At 42.8% G+C, this 16,915-nt stretch overlaps 1 protein-coding gene across 7 annotated transcripts in view; it reads right to left on the bottom strand.

Annotated features, from left to right (window-relative positions):
- The window catches only part of rad51b (RAD51 paralog B), a 47,222-nt gene extending 30,415 nt beyond the window's left edge, over positions 1-16,807 (bottom strand). For 4 of the 7 annotated variants that reach the window (XR_006032391.1, XR_006032390.1, XM_042095380.1 and 1 more), the window contains exons 1-8: positions 16,614-16,807; positions 16,411-16,495; positions 16,085-16,198; positions 13,143-13,247; positions 8,558-8,694; positions 6,559-6,678; positions 5,625-5,808; positions 3,992-4,073 (exon numbers count right to left, since the gene is read on the bottom strand). Coding sequence is in view for 5 of the 7 variants with exons in the window: in XM_042095380.1 (XP_041951314.1) it covers positions 3,992-4,073; positions 5,625-5,808; positions 6,559-6,678; positions 8,558-8,694; positions 13,143-13,247; positions 16,085-16,198; positions 16,411-16,494 (826 nt within the window). In the remaining 2 variants the exon portion in view is untranslated. Of the gene's footprint in view, positions 1-3,991; positions 4,074-5,624; positions 5,809-6,558; positions 6,679-8,557; positions 8,695-13,142; positions 13,313-16,084; positions 16,199-16,410; positions 16,496-16,613 lie in introns of all 7 variants that reach the window. The other 3 variants (XM_042095381.1, XM_042095383.1, XM_042095382.1) reach the window with 3 other exon arrangements.
- Between the last annotated feature and the right edge of the window lie 108 nt (positions 16,808-16,915).

Raw genomic sequence — 16,915 nt, 5'->3', positions numbered from 1 at the left:
AAGTCGCGCTGGTGCACCTAGTTATAAAATTTCAATCGCAAAATGTCTCCAAAAATAGTGGCAAAGCGTGACTGGTGGAATGGCGGCACTGTGGAGCTGTGCTGCCCAGCGCAGTGTTGAGCCCAGCGCAGTGTGCTGCCCAGCGCAGTGTTGAGCCCAGCGCAGTGTTGAGCCCAGCACAGTGTTGAGCCCAGCGCAGTGTTGAGCCATCCTGTTTTCCTTCCCTTCCCTGTGTGTGCCCTCTGCCGTGGCCTCCAGCAGAGCTGGAGCGGACAGATGTTCAGACTGATCCCTGCACCAGAGACAAGGGAAGAGATTACGGACAATAGGAATGCCACAGGAACATTGATAATATCGTGTGAGAGCATGGAAAGATCTCCATTTCCTTGCTCTCACTCTATCTCTTGCTTTACCACTGCAGAGGGCGCTTGGACACACACACACACACACACACACAAACACACCCCTCCTCTCTTCATGTGAGGAAAAGAACAGAAACACAACTTGTAGCACTCAAAAGAGCCCAGTTAATGTACGAGGGTCCCAGCATTTAGTCACTGTAGACACATAGACACACACACACACACACACTCAGCACTAAAGAGCAGATCTATTCAGCTCAGGTAACTTCCCTCCTACTCTGCCTTCAGAAAGACATTCAGATTTCAGAAGCGGCACTGACTAATAGGCCAAGGTCACCTACCATACGTCAGGTGAATCAGCAGCCAACTCTGTGTGTCTGTCTGTCTGTCTGTGTGTGTGTGTGTGTGTGTGTGTGTGTGTGTGTGTGTGTGTGCGTGTGTGTGTGTGTGTGTGTGCCTGCCTGAAAAGTCAGCTAAGCTCAGGTTACATCCATATAGATGGATGGAGCAGAATGGAGAAGAAGAAGACAGAATGAAAGAAAGAAGAACATAAACATCACCTAGGTAACTGCTAAGGTAACTGCTAATACACTGCACATACACATTTAATTTATATTATTCTAAACCACCTTATGTAAATCAACTGTATACTGTCTACACTGCACTATATTTCTTGACCTGTCTATGCACCACCTGTCTATACTTTGTATATCACATTGCACTGCTTTTTTTTGCACTTAAGGTTAGACGCAAACGGCATTTCGTTTGTCTTTGTACTTGTACTCTGCACAATGACAATAAAGTTGAATCTAATCTGATCTAATCTAATCTAATAAACAACTCCCACATGAGGAAATGACAAATCGTAGCACAACAGAATGCAACCTTCCTTGCATCCATCAAATATGATCTGTCAAGACTTTATCTTTCTCTTAAATTGTGGAGGACGTCGAAGTTCACGTAACCAGCATCTCAGCAGACATATTAACTGTTTTCAAAAAGCGCTCATTAGAAGGAAACATAAAGCACGAGTATACCCCATCAGACACACACCCTATCAGACACACACCCAGAGGATCCGGACACCACAACATCACAATGCACAACGGAGCCGGACAAAGGAAGAGGGTGACAGGGGAGAAAGGAGACCCTGGACAGAGAAAGCGAGAGAACAGGACAAATGAAGAGAGGGAACGGGAGAGTTGAGGATGAATTGGTAGAGATATGGAGAGGGAGGAGGAGGGGGAGGAGGGCATGTCCCATTGTAACTGTCTGACTCCCGTCAGCCCTTCAGACAGATAAAGAAAGAGACAGCGTAGGAAAGAGACTGATTCACAGACCGAGAGAGAGCAGGAGGGAGAGAAACAGACAGGGACAGATAGAAAGAGAGAGAGAGCAGGAGGGAGAGAAAGAGACAGGGACAGATAGATAGAAAGAGAGAGAGAGAGTAGGAGGGAGAGAAAGAGACAGGGACAGATAGATAGAAAGAGAGAGAGAGAGCAGGAGGGAGAGAAAGAGACAGGGACAGATAGATAGAAAGAAAGAGAGAGTAAGAGTGAGGGAGGGAGAAAGGGAGGGGAGATCCCTCAGGAGAAAGTCCACGTTTAATTGAAAGAGGAGAGTGGTGTGTTCGGTTACAGGTCAATGTTAAAGAGTCTGTTCTTTAATCCAGTTGTGTTTACTATACACTGCACACACACACACACACCTAAAGGGTGTGTGTGAGACAGTGAAACTGTGAGGGATACAACGCCTTTCACAGTACCCCTCTCTCTCTCTCTCACCTGTGAAGAGAACATGTAATACCTGTGCATTCAAAATGTGGCAAGCTTGGGCTTGGTTTAAACCGTTCAGTCTTTGTAGGAGCACATGTAGTTGTAGTTGGTAAATGGACTGCATTTATATAGCGCTTTTATCGCCTCCTCCGAGCACCCAAAACGCTTTACAACGTCATTCACCTTCATACATGTTCTAACCTAGTAACAACATCCGTGTGCTTCGGAGTGACTATAGTGTCATGTCACTAATTATCATTGTTGTGCTAATTAGTATCCCTGTTTCAGTAGCTTTTAGTTACATCATGCATATATTTATTTTCTACAGCTTTTGTATACTTGGGGAATGACAGGAAGTGAGTGGGAGAGAGAGTCGGGGTGGGATCCGGAGAGGACCACAGGGCGGGAATCGAAACCGGGTCGCCCGGCGTACAGTGCAGGTGCCCCAGCCAGTCGCGCCACACCCTACAGTACGTGGCTGTGCAAATTGCCCCTCTGGGTTCTGAATCGACCCTTCGCTAAGTCCCGCCCATCGAACGCAGATGAGCCAATGGCTGCCCAGCAGCTCCGCATAGGCCGACACACTCCCACAACTACAGCTCACAGCTCCATTGAAGTTCTAGTCAACTCCGGTCTGAGGTTGACGGACTTAGCAACAGTAACTTTTTTTTTTTTGGGGGGGCAGCCGTGACCTACTGGTTAGCGCTTCGGACTTGTAACTGGAGGATTGCCGGTTCGAACCCCGTTCCGGCTGAAGTGCCCTTGAGCAAGGCACCTAACCCCTTACTGCTCTCCGAGCTCTCCAAGCACCGCTGTAGCAGGTAGCAGGCAGCTCACTGCGTCGGGATTAGTGTGTGCTTCACCTCACTGTGTGTTCACTGTGTGCTGTGTGTAGGGATGTAACGGTATGAAAATTTAACCTCACGGTTATAGTGACCAAAATTATCACCGTTTTCGGTATTATCAAGGTATTTCTAAAAGTGTGTTCAATATGTTCAGAAAGCACTGATAGGCCTATTCAAGCTGAAATAGTTTCAAAAAGTGTCCTGTTCACTTTTTTCTTCATGTTTAATTGGCTATATGCTTATAGCTTAACTTACCCTACCATAACTTGGAGTTTGCTATTTCTGTTATTTGGATCCAATGTTCCGCCTTTTAAAATCAGGTGTAGCCTAATCCGAATCGTAGTTAAAACCATCAATTAGACAACAGAATCAGTAGGGTACCAGTTTTGTTTCATTGTACCAGGCCTACTGTATGTCAAAAGCAGGCTCGGATGAAGCTGGGAAGGATTAAACACGCGGTTTCCACACCGCGGTAATCAACCGTGATAATTATGATATTTGAAAAGAAAACGGTAATTGTTATCGTCAACATTTTTATCTCAGTTTACCATTATACCGGTAATCGTTACATCCCTACCTGTGTGTGTTTCACTAATTCATGGATTGGGATAAATGTAGAGACCAAATTTCCCTCGGGATCAAAAGAGTATATATACTTATACTTAACTAAGGGGGGCGGGACTTCCCGAAGAGTCAATTGAACTGAACAACATGAGAGGGGGTTGGGAAATGGTGTCAAGAAAGGGCATGTTGGAATCTGCTCAGGCCAAAAGCTCTCTGTTATCCCCTCCGTTAGCCACCCAGTCGGTGTTTTGGCCTGGAATCCTGGTCATCAGAACGCTGACCGCCCCCGCATCTGCTAGGTCACCTCTGGGTCATGTCCTGTATCAGCCATACCAGAGCAGAGGAGAAATGCCTGGAGGAAAGCCTGCGGCCGGCGTACTCAGTCAGGACCTGACAGGGCTAGTAGCCCGGACTTTGCAACATAGAGTCACTCGCTCTCCGTTACCTTCAGAACTGCTCCTGCGGCGTGACAGCGACGATGACGCTCTCTCGCTCAATTGCGTCGTGATTTGATTGGTTACCACCACCTGTGGAGAGAAAGGAGCGTCAAGCGTTGCTCAGGCATGTCCAGAAATGATGTCATCACAAGCCCCCCACCCCCAAAACACCCCCTGGGGTCTTTACACCCCACACCTCTTCCTGTTCTCTCACCCCAGAAACCATCCAGAAATCGCTCAAATGTCTCAGTGTCTCCCAATGCCCAGGCCTCCAGATTCCCACAACTGCAGCACACTAGCAAAGGCTGGGAATTTCCACTTGTGGCAAATGTATCTTCTCAAGATCGTATGCTCTCCACTTTGGATTAATGTATAACATTCCTTTTACGCATGAACACACACAGTCAGACACACATACATTACACACAGCTGGCAAAATCGTGTCCTCTGGATATCTGGCACTCATTGGCATCTACAAACTGATTCCAAGCAAGATTAAATGTCCATTAAATGTCTTTCTACAGCTGTGACTGCTCGGTCCCAGCCACAACAGGGTGTCATTTTTATGGTACAGGGAATAAAAAACAAAAATCCATAACTAATTTGGCTGTCAGCTGGGACAGAGACTAATTTGTTAACAAATGTCTGCACCAACCCATGTCAACATTATTTATAGATGAGTATAAATATAAAGTATGAGTTATGAATCCATTAGACACTCATTACTTCATACAGATGAGTTATGGTGACTTGCCGTTTAACTTCAGAGTGTATGTGCAGATGTGTGTGTGTGTGTGTGTGTGTGTGTGTGTGTGTGTGTACTGTAAAAACTTTAAATCTAATACATTTGATGCTTTACTAACCTATATGAGTCATTAAAATGTGGAAGTTCCAATGCATTCCAATTCCAACTGATGCATTAGCATGCATGCCTATTTCTGCACATGTCTAACATTTAGCATTTAACGCTTATAATTAACATGACTGTCTCAGGACATTTGCACTGCATTTGCACCGTTTTAAGAAAAAATCCTATGAGCAATCTTGCAAGTGATTTTTTTTTGTTGTTGAAGGGATCTCTACAACCTATACTGCATCAGCACCAGGGGGTGCTGTGGTGCACCATGGGAAATCTGGCCACCCTGCTAGAGCTGCACAGGAAACTAACAGCCTGCGCTGCTAACTCATGCCCTCTAGTGTCATGATCTATCTCTCATACTCAAAACTGTCTTCAACATCAGATCTGGTGAAAGCAGTCTCTATTCATTTCCATTTTTCATGGAGTATCGCCACAGCATCACATGAACTGAAACATTTAATGAAGTAACTGTGATAAACATCAACCATTGTCAATTTTAATGAATGGAGATGGTTTACTGCATCAGCGACTGACCAAGTGGCATGGTCAAAAACACTGAGTGCACCACCCTGTGGAGAAGGAGTGTACAGCAACTGAAATCATCTAATATTTCTACCTCCAACTCAGTTTGCAGGCTTTCCACCCTCTGAAATTTCTCCTTTTTCATTACCCATCTCCCAGCCTTTATGTTCATTTCTACCAATTCTCTCCAACACACACACAAGCGCACACACACACACACACACACACACACTAAATTAAACTAAACTGAACACACTTACAGGTATGCGGAACTCCTGGGCCAGGTACTTGAGGGTGGCAGCCTCTCGTCCAAGCAGGTTGCTACGGTGTGTGAGATTGCCAGACAACGACGTGTCAAACTCCTTCCGCACAACAGAAGCGACAGAGTCGAGGATGACCAGGCCGGCGTGACAGGATATGATGTCCTCCTCCAGATGGTCCAGCCTGAGCAGAATGAGACGCTTAGACACCTGGGCTGTGCGTACGCACGCGCGCACACACGCACACACACACACACACACACACACACACACCCAACATGTTCCTACAGACACCTCAGAAAGAAGATAACACACATCACACACATAGATATTAGAAAGCTAGATACCGCATTGGGCTCCAGAACGTACAGTTCGTAAATAGCGCCACCATATTGGTGGGGGCAACAATAACTGGAGGCCAATGGAGGAGCATGTGACTCTGACTGGAAATCAGACAGGTGTCTCTGATTGCCGGCAAGTGTTGCCCATAGACAGTAAGGTGTTTGCCCCCAGCAATATGGTGGCCTTGTTTACGTATGCCACCTAATAGAACTAGATGGACAATGCGGTATCTAGCTTTCTAATATCTATATCCCACACTACCAGATCAAAAGGCAAAACCAGAAGCACACTCACTAGAGATTATCACAGGCATTGTTGCCAGATTGGGCTGGTGCCCGCCCAATTGGGCTTCTTTTGACTTAGTCGGGCGGGGGAAAATAAGCTTTAGGCGGACAAATAACATTTTGAGTTGAATGGTTCTCCATGACAAAATCGTTGTTAGGGCGTTTTTTTGCTGAAGAGGGCGGGTTTTTGCACGTGATTGGGCGGAAATCACTCAACCCAATCTGGCAACACTGATCACAGGACCTGCTGAAGAAATACATCAGTATATTGTCTGGCAAACACACAAGACCATGGAGGTGCAGCACACCTGATCAGCACCTCCTGGCAGGTGAGCTCTTTGAACAGGTGAACGCGCCCAGCTGTCTGCAAAAGCCGCTCCGGCACAGAGAAGTAGTCCGGGAAGCGACTCTGAGCAATCTCCAGCAGCCTGCGTGAGGAGAGAGTGATTAAGATAGCCTAGGTCCACGGTTGTCAAACTGGGGTACGCGTATGATTTCAGGGGGCAGCGAAAAAAGATCTAAGTCATATGCCTTTTCAAACGTTTTCTCTATCCCACGTTGGTAACTTAACTTCCGCATTTGCACTGCACATTAAAAACGTATTTTCTCCGCATTAACAAAATATTGAAGAGTGGAGACAGAGAGGGTAAAACAGCGTTTCTCAAACTGTGGGTCGCGGAGACATGCCAGGTGGGGCGCGAACTGACGTGAAAAACAGGAGTTTTTTTTATTATTTTTTTTATCTGTAGCCTAGGCCCAGGTAGCACCCGATAAGCAATGGACGCACTGTGTTATTCATAGGGAAGCGCTCGTGTCAAGGCAGCTTAGTTAGTCCCGACCTGAATGAGATTTTGAACGAGGTTGTGAGAGTGGTGAATTTCATCAAGACCCGGCCCTTAAAAGCGTGTCTATTCTCGCACTTTGAGAGGAGATGGGAGCTGACCAAAAGGCTGTACTGTTTTACAGCGAGGCAAGGTGGCTTTCCCGAGGTAAAGTGCTGTCGCGTGTTTGAGCTCCGAGTCGCCTCTTCTTGGAGGAAGAGCGCATGTTTGAATCTGCAAGCACGTTCACTAATGAACATTTCTTCACGAAGCTGGCCTATCTTAGCGATATATTTGGAAAGCTCAATGAGTTAAATCTCCAGTTACAAGGCAAAGACAAGCACCTAGAAGATAAGATCACTGCATTCAACAAGACAATTTTGTGTGAGATTAGGTGCAGATCTATTTAAAATCATTATATTCAGCACATTTGTAGGCCTATCATATGTTGACTATTGATGAGATTTGTATCATATGTTTATGATCCTATTCACTATTCTCGACAAAATTGATACAAATAAAAATTAATAAAACAATTTGAAAAAAACTTGTTAACAATTGGTGGGGTTGGGGGTACTCCGGAAGATCATAATGTCTCAGGGGGTACATGCCTGTTAAAAGTTTGGTAACCACTGGCCTAGGTGAACCCAGACAAACCTGTTAGCAAATCTGAATTTGCTCTGCAGTATGGTCAGGACAAGATCCGGTTGACATCCTTTATCGAATCATTAAAAATCCAGGAAAAAATCCAGACAGACCTGCGAAGCAAATTCAAATTTGCTAACAAGGTTCGCCTGGGTTCACCCAGGACTACGATAAAGAAAGGCAAGTCAGAAAGAGATCGAGAAGTTGGTACTGAATCAGAAAGAGATTGAGAAGTTAGTACTGAATCAGAAAGAGAAGTTAGTACTGAATCAGAAAGAGATTGAGAAGTTAGTACTGAATCAGAAAGAGAAGTTAGTACTGAATCAGAAAGAGATCGAGAGATCGAGAAGTTAGTAGTGAATCAGAAAGAGAAGTTAGTAGTGAATCAGAAAGAGAAGTTCGTACTGAATCAGAAAGAGAAGTTCGTACTGAATCAGAAAGAGATCGAGACGTTAGTACTGAATCAGAAATGGATCGAGACGTTAGTACTGAATCAGAAAGGGATTGAGAAGTTAGTACTGAATCAGAAAGAGATCGGGAAGTTAGTACTGAATCAGAAAGGGATTGAGACGATAGTACTGAATCAGAAAAGGATTGAGAAGTTCGTACTGAATCAGAAAGGGATCAAGAAGTTCGTACTGAATCAGAAAGGGATCGAGACGTTAGTACTGAATCAGAAAGAGAAATTAGTACTGAATCAGAAAGAGAACGTGTTATTGTGACGTGTTATTTTTCATCCATCCATACCCCTTCTGCTTAACAGTACAGTATTCACTGATACTTAGAGCTGATACAGAGGTGCACATTTTGACGTACCAGCCTATGGGAACATGTTCCTCACCTCTCAGCACTGAACGCAGACTCAGTATCGATGTAGATGACGCTGCTATCCAGGCCACCCATGCTGCGTGGCAGAGTGGCCAACACACTCAGCATCATACACAGCTGGCTCTTTCCACAGCCCGAGGGACCCGCCACCTAAAGTCAACACACACACACACACAGAAAGATGGATAGATAGATAGAGATATGGAGACAGTTAGAGAGAGAGAGAGAGAGAGAGAGAGAGAGAGAGAGAGAGAGAGAGAGAGAGAGAGAGAGAGAGAGAGAGAGAGAGAGAGTATAAGTATAAGTATATATACTCTTTTGATCCTGTGAGGGAAATTTGGTCTCTGCATTTATTCCAATCCGTGAATTAGTGAAACACACAGAGAGAGAGAGAGAGAGAGAGAGAGAGAACTGACTCTTTTGAAAAGCTGCAGTACCAATGACATAGAAATTAGAAAATGTACAGTGTGGGTTAAGTAGCTAGAGTACCTCAGTGTGAGTTAAGTAGCTAGGGTATCTCAGTGATGGTTAAGTAGCTAGAGTACCTCAGTGTGGGTTAAGTAGCTACGGTACCTCAGTGTGGGTTAAGTAGCTACGGTACCTCAGTGATGGTTAAGTAGCTAGAGTATCTCAGTGTGGGTTAAGTAGCTAGAGTACCTCAGTGTGGGTTAAGTAGCTAGGGTATCTCAGTGATGGTTAAGTAGCTAGAGTACCTCAGTGTGGGTTAAGTAGCTACGGTACCTCAGTGATGGTTAAGTAGCTAGAGTACCTCAGTGTGGGTTAAGTAGCTAGAGTACCTCAATGTGGGTTAAAGGAGAATTCCGGTGTGATATTGGCCTAAAGTGTAAAAAATAATTCAGTGGAAATGCATGGATTCCAGTTGCTGCTACTGGAAGAAACTGGAATCCATGCATTTCCACTGAATTATTTTTGGAATCTGATCCCTTATCATACCTGTTCATTCTTACTCGTTGCTCGACTTATCGTGACTAAATTCAAGATGGCTGCAAACGCTAAACTTCGTGAAGATACTGTCTGTATAAATCGTCTTGTAAGTAAACTACCAGTGCTTTTTCAAAGTTCTTAATGTCTCGTTTTAAATGTCAGGGCCCTCGGAAGTCTACCAATGAAGTGTGGAGATACATTGAGCCTCGTAAATGGGTGTAAAACAGTGATTTATTTGCATGGCTAGCCCGATGCCGAAGCACCACTATTGAAAAAGCTGTTGGTAGCATCGGCTAACTAGCGCCAGATTTTGGAGTGCAGGGGACAAGCAGAGATGGGCTATGAGACATACGTTCACACTTTGTATCATGTTTCAATACACTTTAGGTCAATATCACACCGGAATTCTCCTTTAAGTAGCTAGAGTACTTCAGTGATGGTTAAGTAGCTAGGGTATCTCAGTGATGGTTACCGTATTTTCCGGACTATAAGTCGCTCCTGAGTATAAGTCGCATCAGTCAAAAAATGCATCATGAGCAGGAAAAAAACATATATAAGTCGCACCGGACTATAAGTCGCATTTATTTAGAAATGTATTTCACAAAATCCAAAACCAAAAACAGAGACTATGTAACTGGATTATTGAGGCCAAAAAGATTAATGAAGATGAAGGAGTGAAGGCAGCCAAGAGGAGGGCAGGATCAAGCAATCAAGCATTTTGGGCAATGTGGAGTCACAAGCTGGCAGCAGATTAAATGCTCATGAGAGAGAAAAAGATGCAGTTTTAGACGTGACCGAAACGATAGGCATAAGCCCAACGGTAATTGTAAAGCAATTTACAAAAGATTCACTGAACAAAAATGCTGATATGATACATGAAAATGTAGCTAACAATGTGGAGAATACAATGCAATCAAGCATTTTGGGTGATGTGGAGTCACAAGCTGGCAGCAGATTAAATGCTCACGATAGAGAAAAAGACGGTTTTAAAAGGACGTGACCTAAGGCAAGCCATGGCAATAGGCCAATAGGCCCGACGGTATTTGTAAAGCAATTTACAAAAGATTCACAGAACAAAAATGCTGATCTGGTACATGAAAATGTAGCTAAATCTGTGGAGAATGCAATGCAATCAAGCATTTTGGACGATGTGGAGATACAAGCTGGCAGCAGATTAAATGCTCGAGAGAAAAAGATGCGGGTTTAAATTGACGTGCAGACCGAAGCTGCAGCAAGCAGGTGATATTTAGAAATTTACTTCACAAAATCCAAGACTAAGAACAGACAGACTAACTGTACACATTGAGGCCAAAAATATTGAGAATTCTACAGGGAATGTTAATGAAGAAGGAGTGAATAGTGGCAAGAGGCAAGCCGTAGGCTGCTGACAAGGCCCGACGCTAATTGCTATAGCAATTTACAAAAAAATCACTGAACTCAAATGCTGATGTGGTACATGAAAATTTAGCTAAAAATGTGGAGAATGCAATGCAATCAATCATTTTGTACGATATATTGGCACAGGCTGGCATGCAGCAGAACAATTGCTTGGCTGGCTACCTCCGAGAGAGTGAGAGAAAAAAAGATGCACATTTAAAAGGGTCTAAATTCCAGCGCGGAATTGCGGGTATTGCGAATAAATTATTACTTAGTATTGAGCATAATAATAAAAGTCCCGCAAATCTAGCAATCATAATGCGAGAGATTCCCACACATTTTACCCGGTACCCTGTCTGACATTAATATAATAATGGAGCGGCCTGAATGCGGGACTATTGACGGACCAACTCTGACTTCAATTGAACCCCATGCAGAGACACACACACACACGCGCGCAGGACCACTTTGGGGGTGCCTCTCTTTCGTTGCTCTCTCTCTCTCAGCGGGATTTGTCACCGCTGAAGTCAAATTATAGCCTAGGTGCTTCAACATCAACCGCTATCGACAGGAAAGGAAAACAAACATTTAGCGATCAGGAACCGTCAGGAATTTTGCAAATACAGAAGCATGACCGCCTAGGTTATAACGTAGAGAACATGGATGACTTCTCTATTTGACGTTCGATTGCGGACGTGAACAGACAGCTACACACACGGAGCGCACATTAGGCCTACTTTCACTTTCTGTGCATATTCATTACGTGAAAGATAATTAGTAGCAAAACAGCGATCAAATATTACATGGCAGTGCATTTTGTTTTCAAATGTTTTCATGCATGTCTAGATAACAGGTGAGGAATGTTTAGAAGACTCGTAAATCCTCAAATAGGCTGCGCAAAGCACAGCACCTTTATTTGGCCATGGCTTGTATTCGAGTCAGCTATAATATAGTCCTTTATTTCTTGCGTTTTATTGTGAGACATAGGCCTACTTTTCGTTTGCGGCATGGGTAGGCTATCAAAAGCAGATGTTTAATTTGAGATTTTATTTACGTTTGGACTGTTGATTATATTGCTAAATATCGGGACTGATGACCACTGAAATCTGTGGGGTATTTAATGGCTTACTATTAAGTTTCATAGTGTCGGGAATTTCGATTGCCATCCACTTATTGCGAGATAAGGTATCCGTGCTTTCATTCATTCGTGTGCTGTGCTGCAAGGGAAACCTTATTCCGTATAGCCAAAGATGTCTAAGATAGCCTAAATGTAGGCTAGTTATTTTTTAAATTATGCATGATTTACTTTTTTTTTAATTCATAGGCTGATGATTGGTAGCAACAATTGTGTTTAAATGTAGGCTTCAGCCTCTAGCTCAGAAGGGTGCAGCATGCGACTAGCTTGAGAGCAATGAGAGCAACGTGTTGGAGACTCATGGTGTAAATTACTTTTCATTGGCAACAATACAAACCAACAATATAGGCTAAAATATTAAGAAGCGCTCTTTTATGAGTTAAATTGAAACAAAATTATACTGGCTTTTATTTGTCCAAATCTGAGGCCCGGTTATAAATAGAATCCGTGCCATAATTTGACGATTTAGGTATGCATGTGTGTTTCAGGCGTAGTGCAAGCACTAATCTCTGACTGAAAGTGCACAGGACATTTGAGCATTTGAGAGCGCTCTCTCGCGGCTGTAGACGTAATGTTTCATGTAGGGTCAGTTAATATAAATTAACATTTAAAAACATGTTCAGTTATATATTTGTTCATATATAAGTCGCACCTGACTATAAGTCGCAGGACCAGCCAAACTATGAAAAAAAGTGCGACTTATAGTCCGGAAAATACGGTAAGTAGCTAGAGTACCTCAATGTGGGTTAAGTAGGGTACCTCAGTGATGGTTAAGTAGCTAGGGTATCTCAGTGTGGGTTAAGTAGCTAGAGTACCTCAGTGTGGGTTAAGTAGCTAGAGTACCTCAGTGGGTTAAGTAGGGTATCTCAGTGATGGTTAAGTAGCTAGGGTATCTCAGTGTGGGTTAAGTAGCTAGAGTACCTCAGTGATGGTTAAGTAGCTAGGGTATCTCAGTGTGGGTTAAGTAGCTAGAGTACCTCAGTGTGGGTTAAGTAGCTAGAGTACCTCAGTGTGGGTTAAGTAGGGTATCTCAATGATCGTTAAGTAGCTAGAGTACCTCAGTGATGGTTAAGTAGCTAGAGTACCTCAGTGTGGGTTAAGTTGCTAGAGTACCTCAGTGTGGGTTAAGTAGCTAGAGTACCTCAGTGATGGTTGCTCGGGGGAGGCCGCCATGGAGCAGCCTGTCCAGTTCCTGAAGTGATGTAGAGAAACACAGGTCCTCCCTTTGGAGCCACAACTGCTGGGCCTTGGGACCAATAGACACCATCAGATACTGTAAGGCTCTTCCTGCACACTCCCAGAGCAAGACTTCTTTTGATGTGCAGTTAGGAACAAAATCATTCATACCTAATGAATCATTTGGACATGCTATTTTTCATAAAAATGTAAAAAAAAACAAACAAAAAAAACAGATTAAAACGCTTCCCACATTGTCTTACAACCTCTTGGCATGTGTCAGTGTGATTTTCAGTCAGAACAAACATATTGGTCAAGAGAAAATCAACATTAACTCAATATTTGCCAGGGGTATTGTATTCGTAACTGTATATACAGCGTGTACGTTTTCTAGACCACTGAGGTTGTTTGACCAAGTCCACTGACCTTATCTATTGGGTTATTTTCTCTAGCTCCATGGATATGACTATTTCATAATTTGAACAAATAGTCAGGGGGCCTATATGGTTTCTGTGGGTTTGAAATGTTAATTTTTGGAGAGTGGTTGGACTGTCTTTAGAGGTCATTGAACATGGAGAAAAATTATGTCTCCATTTTTTTGTTACCTGTTTCAACCCTATTTTTTTGAAACTGTATATTTCACTGTAATTAACACCATAAATTTCGCCTAAATCACTGGCTATGTTGAATAAAGTTCACAAAAACAGTTTTCAACAGTATGATTGTATGTCAGTATTATGATTGTATGTCAAACAATGAGAGATAAGATCAATAACCAATCAGTTTCACCAAATACACATTCCATTGCTGAAAGATAGCAAAAACATAACAGAATCACAAATGAGACCTCAAACAACATTTAATTCATTTACATATACACAACATATTAGATCTCACCTCCACAATTTCCTCATCAAAATCTACAACTAGTCTACCTTCTTAAGACTGCTCTCCCCTTCCTGGATAATGTTTTGCTCTTGATTATAAATAATTCAATGCTATCAGGGCATGTACCGCAGTCGTTTAAGACATCTGTTATTAAGCCCTCCCTCAAAAAACCTAGCCTTGTATCAATACTGGTCCTTCTGGACATCAGCGCTGCCTTTGACACCATAGACCATGACATACTACTTAGGCTTGAAAATTTGATAGGCATCAGACTCAGCACTCGCTTGGTTTAGATCATACCTTCCTAACCGTCAACAATTTGTACAGGTCCATAATAAACCATCTACCCAGATTATGGTAAAATATGGAGTGCCTTATGGCTCAGTACTGGGGCCCCTGTTGTTTAGCAGATGATACACAACTATACCTCTCCATAAAACCTGATGAATTAACCTGTTGTAAAATAACTGCACTGTAACATTATAATCGTTGGCTGATCTGTGATCTCCATACTCTCTCATGGACAAAAACAAGACATTTGGCATATGTCTCTAGTGATGGGTCATTCACCAGTCCACATATATCTGCCACTTGATACGTAGCCCAAAATCTGTTTCTTTTAGAATATGTGTGCCATCACCTGACTAACAGAAAGACACACCTCAGAATATAACCTAACTAGACTGTGCCACCATGAACTATGAAAATGTGCTTGCTCAAATGTAGAAGGCTAGAAGGTCACTAATATCACCAACCATGAAGAACAGAGCACTATGTGCTTCAGGTTATTTGATATTCTAAATTCTATAACTGCCAGCTAAACAGCCAACTGTCACTGCTAGTGTCTCTCTTTCTCTCTCTTACACACACACACACACCTGTCTGTTTGTCTATCTGATCCTTTTACCCTTTCTTTTCTTCACACTTACATAGGCTACTGAAGGCCTTACAGACTTTAGCTGATACTAGCTATGTAGAAGTCTATTAAACTTGATTTAACAGAGATCTCTCCGCTTTGTGCTCTGAATTAACCTGACTCTCGCCAGATGAATTTCGTTCCGCTTAGCGCCGCCTAGCTTCACTCACATCCATTTGGGACCTCTTCCGTTGAGAGTGATTTCTGCACCAGATTTTATGGTAGAGCCAATCAGGACGCAGGGCGGGAGTTTCATAGATGTGACATAGCGTAGAAGCGACTGTGAGACTGTTATCAGCATCACGGGTTGGCTTCGATGTGAGTGGCTTATCCAATCATATGCAAGCATTAGGCCCAGCCTTCTGAAGCAACACTTCAATGGATTGATCCCAGATGGATGAGTGGAGCTAGGTGGAACAAGAGTCAGGTTAGCTCTGAATGGGTGTAGATAAGAACTGGCAGAGCAGGCTAGGCCTACACTCAAGCACACTTATAGGCATGAATTGATATTGAAGTATTATTTTTTTAAGCGGACAATTTCGAGAATTTCTTGTTAAAGAGAACAATTATCAGCCTAAAAATGTTTTATAATGTTGTATTGTTTATGTGGTCCAATTTGGCACACTACCTTGTAGAATATCTTTGCTTTTTGGCACCAAACCCTATGCTATAATACCAGCAATGTGAGGTTTATGGACAAAACACCAAATTTGACCTTTTCTGAATTTGACCTTTGATTTGGGTCCTTCAAAACCTTCAAAAAAATACATGTTTTTTTCTACTCTTAAGAACACCTAGAACAAATATATAATACTCTCCAAAAATAAACATGCGAATCCCACAAGCCCCCAAATTAGACACATAGGCCCCCCTACTAAAATAAAACAACAATCAATTGTTTACAGGAAAACGCTTAGCTATAACTAACGTATGAGGTGTAAAGAGAAACAATAATGCACACTTCAATATCCGACATTTGCAATTTGGTGTGCAAAAAACAGCACTGCTCATCATAAATAGTACTTATTTTTTAGCACTGTATCAGCGTTACTCCACATCAAATATGGATGGAAGCCATGCTTCACACATCTTCATTCACTCACCGTAATAATCTTCGGGGCGCAGGCCACGCTGACAGTTCTCAACAGTTGCAATGAATGACAATGGCTTTGCCCCGCCAAGCGCATGACCTCCAGGGGGGTGAGAGATAGCAAGTCCTGAATGAAATATGTCATGTACAATATTATGTACTCTGTACATGTATGCAGTGCAGTAGGAAACACACAAAGTTGTCATCAAAGATACTACTGAAAGGCCGCAGGATTTACAAGATAATACGTATTAACTTTGTCTGTACCTATTTTATACAGTCTATGGTTTGTACCCACGTAATAGTTAGCTCGTTAGCCTGCCTTCGACCTTAACCTACCTCGCATGTTTCGACGTGATGGTGCTTCAGTCTTTCACACATTTGTGAGTCTACTCCAGCCCTGGTTAGTTTTTTATTATGCATTCTGAAATGTGTGTCGTTTCGTGATTCAGACGACCACCAGATGAATTCAACGACTTCTCAATGGACAAAAATAAGCCAAAAGAAACAAAACTATATTGCTAGGTAGCTGATTAACTTACCTGAATAATGTAGCTAATAAGTAGGCGACGAATTAGGAAGATGATTAGATTAATAGTCTAGGTCTAGGACATATTCCTGATAATTTTCTTTAATAAATTAGTTACATTTAAAGTTCTCAAATAGAGAATTGTTTGAAGTTTACACTCAGACAAACTAGCCTACACTGCCCAACCGTGTCCAACAGATGCGTCAACTGAGGCATTATGGGGAATGTGTGGTGCCACTGGCCCCCGTTTCCTAAGCAGAGCATGAATTCTCTGGTCTAATTATGTGCTTTGGTACAATAAACACTTAAGCAACA

Source organism: Alosa sapidissima, chromosome 6 (assembly GCF_018492685.1).
Source record: "Alosa sapidissima isolate fAloSap1 chromosome 6, fAloSap1.pri, whole genome shotgun sequence".
NCBI classification, from domain to species: Eukaryota; Metazoa; Chordata; class Actinopteri; order Clupeiformes; family Clupeidae; genus Alosa; species Alosa sapidissima.
This window is presented reverse-complemented; position numbering and strand designations above follow the sequence as displayed.